General features: G+C 40.5%; 1 protein-coding gene across 6 annotated transcripts in view; it reads right to left on the bottom strand.

Annotated features, from left to right (window-relative positions):
- NFYA (nuclear transcription factor Y subunit alpha) overlaps nucleotides 1-10,561 on the bottom strand; it is a 16,101-nt gene extending 5,540 nt beyond the window's left edge. The window contains exons 1-7 of one of the 6 annotated variants that reach the window (XM_053454317.1): nucleotides 10,437-10,561; nucleotides 3,815-3,932; nucleotides 3,502-3,582; nucleotides 2,047-2,190; nucleotides 1,693-1,824; nucleotides 1,476-1,581; nucleotides 1,077-1,243 (exon numbers count right to left, since the gene is read on the bottom strand). In XM_053454317.1, the coding sequence (XP_053310292.1) occupies nucleotides 1,077-1,243; nucleotides 1,476-1,581; nucleotides 1,693-1,824; nucleotides 2,047-2,190; nucleotides 3,502-3,582; nucleotides 3,815-3,889 (705 nt within the window). In that variant the 5' untranslated portion in view covers nucleotides 3,890-3,932; nucleotides 10,437-10,561. Of the gene's footprint in view, nucleotides 1-1,076; nucleotides 1,244-1,475; nucleotides 1,582-1,692; nucleotides 1,825-2,046; nucleotides 2,191-3,498; nucleotides 3,583-3,814; nucleotides 3,933-10,423 lie in introns of all 6 variants that reach the window. The other 5 variants (XM_053454318.1, XM_053454315.1, XM_053454316.1 and 2 more) reach the window with 5 other exon arrangements.
- Between the last annotated feature and the right edge of the window lie 280 nt (nucleotides 10,562-10,841).

Raw genomic sequence — 10,841 nt, forward strand, 5'->3', positions numbered from 1 at the left:
CAAAGGGACAGTCTTAAAATAGAGGGGCAAAAGGTTTTAAAAGTAATAAAGCATTACTTTATTGAGAGGGTAGTGGATGGAGAAACTCTTTGAACAGAAGTGTTAGTGGTTAATACAATGATATACAGATATAAGATAAGGCCAGGGACTAAGGAAAGTAAGATGGGCCGAATGGCTCTTATCTGCTGACACATTCTGTGTTATAGAAAAAGAAAACAAATTGATATACAAATATTTATTTTTTTGCTCATCTGTAAACACTGTTTGTTTATCGTAGTGAATTGTAAAGTGCATATTTGGGGAAAGTGAGATCTGTTTCAGGTAACTAGACTTGCAGTTATATGCACCCAATCTCAAACTGCAATCCTGCACGTGAAAATCTACAAAGATTTACCGTATTTACTCGAAAATAAAACGACCCCCCCCCCAAAATTTGAATAACAATTTAGAAAAATAAAAAAGAGCCTGAATATTTCATATTAAATAAAAACTGATTGTGAAAAATGCCTTGTTTTTATTTCCTTTTATTTGCCAACCTGCCCCCCCCAGTTATGCACATCTGCCACATGGCTTGCTACTCTGCTCCCTGATATGCCTCATAACCCCCCCCCAACACACAATGCATCCCTAGACTTGTCCCCCCATGCTTGACTTTCTTTTGCCAGAGAGGAGGATCCAGGTCCCCTGCAGCGCTGCGGGTGATCTGGATCTTAGTCTTATAGTCAGACCTCTATTTGAATATCAGTCTTTGCGCTGAAAAAAAAACTTGTCTTATAATCAAATACAGTAACTTGCCCAAATTGAAATAATAATAAAAAAATAAAAAATAAAAAAAAACACACACGTTTACTCTAAATCCAGAATTTCCTAATAGTGACATAGTGATTTAGGTTGCAAGAAGTTCAACTCTCCTACCTATCTTTTCTGCCTTTGATGCAAAACGCAATAAAAAAACCCCTACAATCAATTTTGCCACTTAAACAGTAAAAATTCATTTTTGACTCTAAAAGGCAAAATGTTATTACTGCAAAAATACGTCCATCGCTTTTGTCCATTAAAAAGCAAACAATACGTACCATCACCATGCCTCCTGAGTTCATCATGTTACCAGTCACAGGCAGGGTCACCGTAACAGTCCCTTGGCCACTATTTGTTGTGTTTGTATTTGTTCCGGCCTGCACAATCTGAGCTCCGGCCAAGCTGGCTGCAGGTATAGTGATCATTCCTGTAACAGGGACTGTCACTTTAGAAAACAAAACAAAACCAGGAAACAGGGGACAGAGGGAGGAGGTAAATAATTAATCCTTGGGGTACACTGAGCACACACCACAAATCATAAGGTGCAGGCAGAGCATGGGAAGCAGTATTTCTCCAAAGCCAAACGAAATAAAACTGGAGAAAAATCCAGAGACATAGCAAGAGAGGGTATTGTGCAAAGCGTGCCAAGATAGAGAAACATATTCATCAGCACTTACCTTGCTGCAGAATGGTACCATCAGCATTTACTGGCTGATACACAATTGTCTGCCCTTCAGCCGTCTGTGCCACCTGCTGGCCCTGGACTGCAATCTGCTGCTGGCTCTAAATAGGCATGATAAGACACTCCATAAAATAAAGATTACTTAAAATGGCCCTCCATTATCCACGCCACCTCCACAAACTTTGTTAAATAGCCTCTTCATGGTGCCTTACCTGACTCTGTCCAGCAGTAACCGCTGTCTGTGGCTGCTGAATGATTATTTGCTGAGGCTGCCCTTGCTGGGATTGCACCTGCACAGCCTGACCTCCTTGGATCTGAATCTGCCCCGGCTGCACTAGTTGAATCTACATTAAAAATGTCTGCAATTAAACACTTAGGAATATTTACACAATACACTGAATGGAAAACCAGGCTGCAATAAGTATGTGATGAAACAAAACAATACCAGTACCCTAAAGGAACCAAAATAAACGTTTGCAGTATATCTTAAAGCATATCTGCTGTTCAGCCTGTTTTTGCTATTTAAAATAACACTGGTAAAACATTTAAGAGATTTTTAAACTAACCTGTTGCAGTCCTGGGGATCCAGACACTGGCACTTGCATTAAGGTTTGACCCTGACCTCCCATTGCCTGCACCATGATTGGCTGCCCAGTGGAGGTGATTAGCTGTCCACCACTGACTTGAACCATAAGAGGCTGACCTTGCACCTATCATGAAAAAATATAAGCAGTCACAACAGGATGGTAGCCATATGTGCATTTATGTTCCGTCCTATAGAGACAAAGCCAGTGAACAAAGTAAGTATCGTGTTTGCTCGATTATAAGACGACCCACCAAAATCTGAATATTAATTTAGAAAAAAGAAAAAGCCTTAATATAAGATGACCCTATAGGAAAAAAGTTTTACTAGTAAATGTTAATTCATGTAAACTTTTTTTTTTAATAAAAGCTATGATTGAGAAAAAAAAAAATATATATTTATTTCCTTTTCCAATCTGCCTCCCAGTTATGCACATCTGCCCCCAGAAATGCCTTACACCCCCTATATGCCACTGTGCTCCATGATATGCCTTTTAACCCCCTATGTGCCACTCTGCCTCCAGAAATGCCTTATACCCCTATATGCCACTCTGGCATTTAGGGGTAAAAGGCATATCATTGGGCAGAGTGGCATATAGGGAGGTATAAGGCATTTCTGGAGGCAGAGTGGCGTATAGAAGGTTAAAAGGCATTTCTGGAGGCAGAGTGGCATTAAGGGGTTAAAAGGTATATCAGAGCACTCTGCCTCCAGAAATGCCTTATGCCCCCCATTTAACAGCCCCCCCAACTTACCGGTGATTGACTCCCCGACTTCCCCAGCTGTGAGAGAGAAGAGAGTTACCTGCACCACTGCGGGGAATTCTCTCTTACAGCCGGAGTATGCGCGATGGACACAGACAACCCCCACTGCTAACGACACCTCCTTCCAGCTGCAGTGGAAGTTGCCTACGCGAATCGCATAGACTTCTACCCGCTGCCCCGACTACACACCAGTTAGTCAGAAGCACCGGTAAGTTTGGAGGGGGGGTTACCAGACAGGAGGATCCAGGTCCCCTGCAGCGCTGCGGGGAATCTCAATCTTAGTCTCATAGTCAGACCTATTTGAGGTCTGATTATAAGACGAGGGGTATTTTTCAGAGCATTTGCTCTGGAAAAAAAAACTTTGTCTTATAATCGAGCAAATGCTGTATTTGTGCTGCAAGGTTGAAGGTTGAAGACACAAAAAAAGTGTGAAGCAAATACGAGGGATTCATGCAGAAATCAAGCATAAATTGAACTCAGGATATGTTTCTCATGCTTAATTTTTAACATTAATCCATGCAGAATGTGAATGCTTGAATAAGCTCTTACAAAACAGAATAAACACTCACACAAGTGGGCTATACAGGGATTTATACTATGCAGGATGACAACAGCAACAAGAGACTGAATGGGGTTTAATTGTATGCGATTTGTGCGGCTATCAAAGGTACAACTACCTGGAGGGTCTGAACTTGCTGTCCTGAGGCTGCTCCCACCTGAGCCTCTGTCTGTAATTGGACAGCAGTGACCGCACCCGGCTAAGGGAAAAAGGGAGAAGAGACCGCCTGACCAGAAGACCTTTACTGACATATCCTATCGCTATTCTCCTTTCCAGAAAGAAAAAAGGCATTGCCCACAGTTAAGGGGAAGTAAGTATTACAAAAAATGAAGGAATAGAAGAAAAAGGGCTTTGCATTTATGTTAATTTATCATAATAGTAAATTATACCACCAGATAAAACTCGTCACTTATTTGGGAATATCTTCTTACCTGCTGTTGGATCTGCCCTGCCTGAACCACAATCTGCTCTGGCGACCCATTACTGCTTGTCGTGTACTGCTCCATCTTCCCGTAAGTAAATTAGTTGCAGTACACAATTGTCTGGTACCTAGGAAGAGATGACTAGTCAGCAATCCACCATAAACACCCACAAAAGGAAAAAAAAAAAAATAAAAGAATTCTGAACGTGTGCTGTGGTATCTGGCACCAAGACATTAGCAGATGCTTTAAGTCCTGTAAGTTGCGTGCCTTCATGGATGCATCCTAGTGCCATGTTTTCTCCAGGTAAACAATGCACCCAGCCATGTGATGTAAGTGTTTTAATCTCTTAATACCGGACCAACAAGTGGACTCTGAGGATGAAAAGACTTTTGGAAATGTTCTACAGGGTTACTGCCTTTGCGCTTAACCCAAATTGTAAGTGCATTTCTTTATTGTGTCTCCTATTGCAGAGGTACTATCACCATTGCAGTCTGTTTCACCATTTTTAGATTTTTGTGAAGAATAGAAGAAGTTTTATAAAGAATCATCAGATGGACCTGATTTTGGAACTTACACATTTTACACGTTCAGTTACACATTTGACAATCACACTATTTAGATTTTTCCCTTTCCCTTTATGTCATTGCACCCCTACTTTGGAGACATTTTTACTATTACACTCTGAGGAAGAGTGAAATTCGGGAAGCAGCAGAATGTGGGAAGTATTATTAATATATTTTGCACTTTTATACACGAGTTGGTGGGGATCACACCTTTTTTACATACCTATCAGAACCAGTATTAACCTTTTCAGCAATTTGAGCTACAGTAGCTTGTCGGATTTGACTACATGGGCCAGCCTTTGTCCCCACATGCATCAATGAGCCTTGGCCGCCCATCGCAGATTCCCTGCTTTTCCTTTGATAGGTACTGACCACTACAGACCAGGAACACCCCACAATAGCTGAACTTTCGAAGATGACCATCAACTGACGTGCCATAATAACAAGATTATCAGCGTTATTCACTTTTCAGTGATCATAATGTTATGGCTGATCGGCATTCATACATACATATACACTGGCTTTGTATAAAATGGTGAGCGGCACTATTCCTGTAATTTGTATTATGGATAACAGAATCACAAAGAGTACTGCGGTTTAATTCTTTTTTGGACAAGGAGTGCACTTTTTTTTTCTATGCATGGGGGTTGGTTCTCGCATGATCCCCTGCAGCTCTTAGCATGCCCAGTGCTCGAGCTAGCTGTCTACCGTCAATGAGCTGGGGGAACCAGTAAATCTAATTAATTGCTCCATTCATTTGCCCAGTAAAACAAGTGTGAATTTAAAATATGCCCTCAGCATAATATCTAAAGCATTCCTTTCAGAGTGGGAAAACACTACTGCTGTACAACCCCTTAAGGACCAGGCTGTTTTTTTTTTTTTTTTTTTTTTTGTTTTTTTTTTACCTTTTCTACCCTTTGGGACCCAGGCTGTTTTAGCACTTTTGCGGTGCTCGAGATGTAATTTGCTCCTCACTCATTTAGGGTACCCACACAAGTAATATATTGTTCTTTTCTGGCACAAGAAGGGCTTTCTTCAGATACCATTTTTTTTTTATCCAACTTCCCATAAAAATATAAATATATTATATATATATATACACACACACACACTGAAAAATTGAAGAACCCCCCCCACACACACATTTTCTGAATTTTACGCCCAAAAAATCTTTTACTCGTCCAAAAAAAGCTAATGAAAAAACCTGCTAAATAGATTCTACTTGGGCAATACGTACAAGGTGTTTTGCCATTTTAAAACCCTTTTTTTCCCCCAAAGCTGGTCATTCTGCCCCATGTGCTATTTGGGGTATCTTTGAAGCTGGCCAATGCAATTTACCCCATATTTTTATTTTATTTTTTTTAAAACATGTTGACTTCCTGGGGAGGGGCCAGGCATCGGCATGATCTTGGTGTTGCTGAATGCCTCGACATCGTTGATCACTTTCTAAGCTTGTTTTAAATGAAATGATGTGTCAGGCATGTTATTAGGCATGAAGTCACTGTTTTTGCGTGACGTGCCTGACCCGTCAATGGACGTTAAGGGGTTAATATTCTACATTGTGGATTGTACTAGGTACATCATAACACAAAAAAAAAAAACTACAGGACCCAATCACCACAATTGCAACACTCTACAGCTAACCCCCTAGATTTCTGTTTGTAATCGCTTCTACAACCAATCACATGGCAAGGTTAAAGCCAGATGGGAAAGGCAATGATTGTAAGCTAGAGGGAGACAGAGTACTGTGAGAAAACATTGTTCCCTGCTCCATGTTGGTTAACCCCTTAAGGACAATAGGGGTTCTTACTCATAGTATTTTGTGGGACAATGACTCTTTTAACATTTTTTAGTGTTGCTGTAATTTTCTTCTTTCTCATTTCATGCTCCCACACATATTATATATTGGGGTTTTTTTCCAGGACAAACAGGGCTTTCTTTAGATACCATTAATTTTATCATATCATCTAATTAACTATATAAAAGATAAAATATTGGTATTTTTTTGTCAAAAAAATTACTTTTCCCCACTTTTTAAACAAAAAGCTTATACTCATCTGCAAAAACTAATGAAAACACCCGCTAAATAGATTCTACTATTTGTTTAGAAATACCCAATGTTATGTTTTTTTGCTTTTTTCTGCACGTTATGGGGCAATAAGTACAGGTGTCGTTTTGCTATTTCAAAACCATTTTTTCCAAATCTGGTCATTCTTCCCCCCCATGTGCCAATTTGGGTATCTTTGAAGCCGGCCAATGCAATTTACCCCATCAAATCATATTTTTAAAAATTAGACACCTCAAGGTATTTGAAATGCTGGTATTTTAACCCTTTCCATGCACTGATTTTACCACTAGCCTTTGTGAAACTTTAAGGTAGTACACTTTTTTTGTATTTTTTTTTTTTTTAACCAACACATTGTACTTCAGGTATAAGTTTATCGCTCCTGGTATATGTCAAACACCCCAATGTGTTCAGTAACATCTCCTGAGTGCAGTAATACCCCACATGCATGGGTTTGTTGGGTTATATGGGAGATAAATGGCCGCCTTTGTGAGGTGTGTATTTTTTTTGCCATTTAGACATCTGATCCTACTGCCCCCATGTTGCATATTTGGGACATCAAATCATACAACTAGACACCCTATGGGCATTTATAATGCCAATATTTTAACTTGTAGGAATTGCTTATTAAAAACTTTTTTTTTGGTGACAGTGGGGATTTTTACGTTACCATAATTTTTTTTAAAAAAACTTTTTTATTTACTAAATCACTCTGATTAGTGAGCTGGGCTCCATTGACCTTACATGGTTGGATGCAACCTGCAGGAGGACCTCGAGAGTTCTCAAGAGGGTCTGTGAATAGACTCTCTGAACTAATTTTCTATTGTTAATGCCATCCTGTGAATGACTGCACCGTCATTTAGAGGATGGCACTTGTGGTTGCTCTTCAGATTGCTCTTGTGATTACAAGGATATCGGGGTAGGGGGGTTGTGTTGCTGCATGCCTCGATATCGAGGCATGTCAGCAACACAGGTTATGCTTAGAAAGCGATTCTGATCGCTTCCTAAGCTGTTGTAGCCGGGTGCCGCCGTGATCTTTGATGATCGGTGCGGCGGCGGCCATTTTTCTTCCGGGGAGGGCTTTCCTCCTCGGATCCACAGTCAGCCTCACTTGTGAGGCTTCCGTGGATGCTGCAAAGCCGGTGATCGCGGCGATGCAGCTATTTAACAGCAGCCCGTACATGTACGGGCATTGTTGTTATCGCGTTGCACAGCAACACTGCACATGTACGGGCTTTGTCGTTAAGGGGTTAAACAAACTCAATATCAAGGCATTCAGCACCACCCAAAACCCACCCCAAGGCTTACTATGATCACTCTGCAGAGCGCCCACAAGCAATATACCGAGAGATGTTGCCTCTCGCAAGATGTTGACACCCGCAAAAAAAAATAAACAGGTTCCCAAGAGGGTTTCTCCTGAGATCCCCTACAGGTTGAACACAGGTACTGCATTCACCCATACAAGACAATTGAGTCTAGCTTGTTTACAATTTTATTAGTCAAATAAACTACAAATAAATTAAAAATGTGAGAAATATATATATATATACACATATACATATATATATATTTGCTTAGAAGCAAGCCCCAAACATAGCACCGTATCGGCATGAAAATAAATGAAAATACAAGCATTTGAAATATCCATAGGGTGTCTAGTTCCACATCCTATTGTGGTGCTCTGTTGGATCTGGTCACTGTGGAGGCCATTGGAGTACAGTGAACTGATCGCCATGGTCACAAAACTAGTTTGAGATGATGTGAACTTTGCGACATGGTGCATTATCCGACTGGAAGTAGCCATCAGAAGATGGGTACACTGTGGTGATAAAGGGATGGACACGGTCAGCAACAATACAATAAAGCAATGCTCAATTGGTACCAAGGGGCTCAAAGGGTGCCAAGAAAATGTCCCCCACACCATTATATCACCACCAGCCGTTGCTACAAGGCAGGATGGATCCATACTTTCATGTTAACGCCAAAGTCTGAACCTGCTATCTGACTGGAATCGAGACTCATCAGACCAGGCAACGTTCTTCCAGTCTCCCATAGTCCAATTTTGGCAAGCCTGTGCAAATTGTAGCCTCAGTTTTCTGTTCTTAACAGACAGGAGTTGCACCAAGTGTGTTCTGATGCTGTAGCCTATCTGCTCTAAGGTTTGATGTGTTGTGCGTTCAGAGATTGTATTCTGCATTCCTTGGTTGTAAAGAGTGGTTATTTGAGTTACTGTTGCCTGTAAACCCTAGAGATGGTTGTGTGTGTGAAAATCCCAGTAGATCAGCAGTTTCTGAAATACCAACAGCCATGCCACATTCAGCCACTTAAACCCCCCCATTTTAATGCACAATTTGAACTTCAGCAAGTTGTCTTGTCTTATATTTATATTTGCCATTTCAGGAGTTGTAAATTTATATACCTGAAGTACAATGTGTGAAAGAAAAAAAATACTACCAAAACATTTGACAAAGGCTGGTACACCTTTGAAACAATACATATATGGTTTGATACTGTAAAATTGAATTGACCAGCATCAAACATGTCACAAAAGAAGGACATGGGACACAGTGACCAGTTTTATTTTTTTTTTTAAACTGGTTTTAAAATACAAATGTTATTTGTACTTCTTGCCCCTATAACATGCAAAATTGCTATTGGGTATTTTTCAATATTAGCAGGTTTTTACATTATTTTTTCAAATAAAAACCTAATTTTGAAATTTTTTTACAGTAATATATATATGATCAAAATAAAGGTAACTTAAGAAAACCCCAATATATATTTTGTATGTTTACAGTAAATGAGGAAGAAAATTACAGGTAAACACCAAAGAAATGTTATAACAGCCATTGTCACGATGCGTACAAAAAATAAAACAGCTCAGCTCCTAAAGGGTTGTTCTTGTTAGCGTGGTGAGTGGTTAAAGGATAATTTGTTACATGGGTTATAAATCTTAACACGCACACACGTGTGTTATGTATATATATATATATATATATATATATATATATATATATATATATATATACACACACACACACACACACACACATAAATACACACACACACACAGGCCTTGAAGCCCTCTTTGGGGCCAAGAGCTATGGTTAATTATAAGTAGTAATTACATTTTAACAAATACAAGCTAGATACACACACAGTTTGAATATACTAAAATGCATGCACCAACATACGTAATTTGTTAACGTGTATACTACCCGATTTCCCAAGAAAACGCATGCAGTCCTGCATAATGCGGTTTAATAGGCTTTACAGGCTAAACTAGGTATTTACCTCCCCCGTGCATAGTTAATCATAAGGCAACGCTCCAGATGTTAGGGAATTATAAATCCCACCAGGCTTAGCCAGCTATCGGCAGTTAAGGCTACAGGTTCTGCATATAATAAAGTGATATATCAACGAGTTTACCGTTGGCTACAACTAGCGTATACACTAATGGTTTAGGAAGAAAAAAAAAAACACACACACTTTATGGGGTGAAAACAATAAAAAAAGAACGTCTTGTAAGCCAACAGGCCACACTTTTGGATATATCGTCTCGGGCACACCTCGAACAAAAAAATCATCACACTCATTAAACGACTTGTTTTCGAGCAAGGATTTACAGAATCCCTGGCCTGTTTGCAGCCCTGAGCATGCCACCAACACTATTACACTGTAACAGAGTGGTCAATGGCACGTTCAAACTGGGATAGTCTCCAAGACAGGAATAACTCACTCTACGTTTTTCATATACGTCCCCAGTTACAATGTGACCTAAGCACCTTACAACAGACATATACGGGAAATTATCCATGCCTGCCGGTGTAACGGACGACCCTTGTTTACAGCTCAGACGCACAACGCCTGGGATATACGCCCGTCACAGCTACAATCCTCAGATTGGCTGTTAAAGTTAGTGCCCGAACTATTGGCTGTATGTCTCAGGTCATGTTTCTCCCTCCCCGCGGTGTTATTGGCTCTCCCTACCGGTCTCTCTCACCTACTCTCCCGGTCTCGGTTCTTCTCTCCGCTCTGATTGGTTCCAGAACCGGAGTATTAAGCCCAATCAGCGCCTGGAACACGCAAAATGGCGGAAGGACAAAAGCGTCGAGAGCTTGAAGGCAGTACACTTGCGCAGTAAGTCCCACCCCGCCCCCAACGCGCATGTGCCACACACAGGTTACGTCATGTCCACCTTCAGGGTTGTTTTATTCGGCTACACGCAATGACGCGCTTTACCAGTCGAATGTTCTAGTAGTATTTAGCGTGTTACGAGTAGTATTAGCATAAGTGGCCCAGCCTTCCGTGGGTGTGTGTATGAATTAGTGATGGGAAGTTCGGATCATTAAAGTGAATCGGATCATTTCGATTCGTTCACTGAAATGATCCGATTCATGATCCGGAT

The sequence above is a fragment of the Spea bombifrons genome, chromosome 2 (assembly GCF_027358695.1).
Source record: "Spea bombifrons isolate aSpeBom1 chromosome 2, aSpeBom1.2.pri, whole genome shotgun sequence".
NCBI classification, from domain to species: Eukaryota; Metazoa; Chordata; class Amphibia; order Anura; family Pelobatidae; genus Spea; species Spea bombifrons.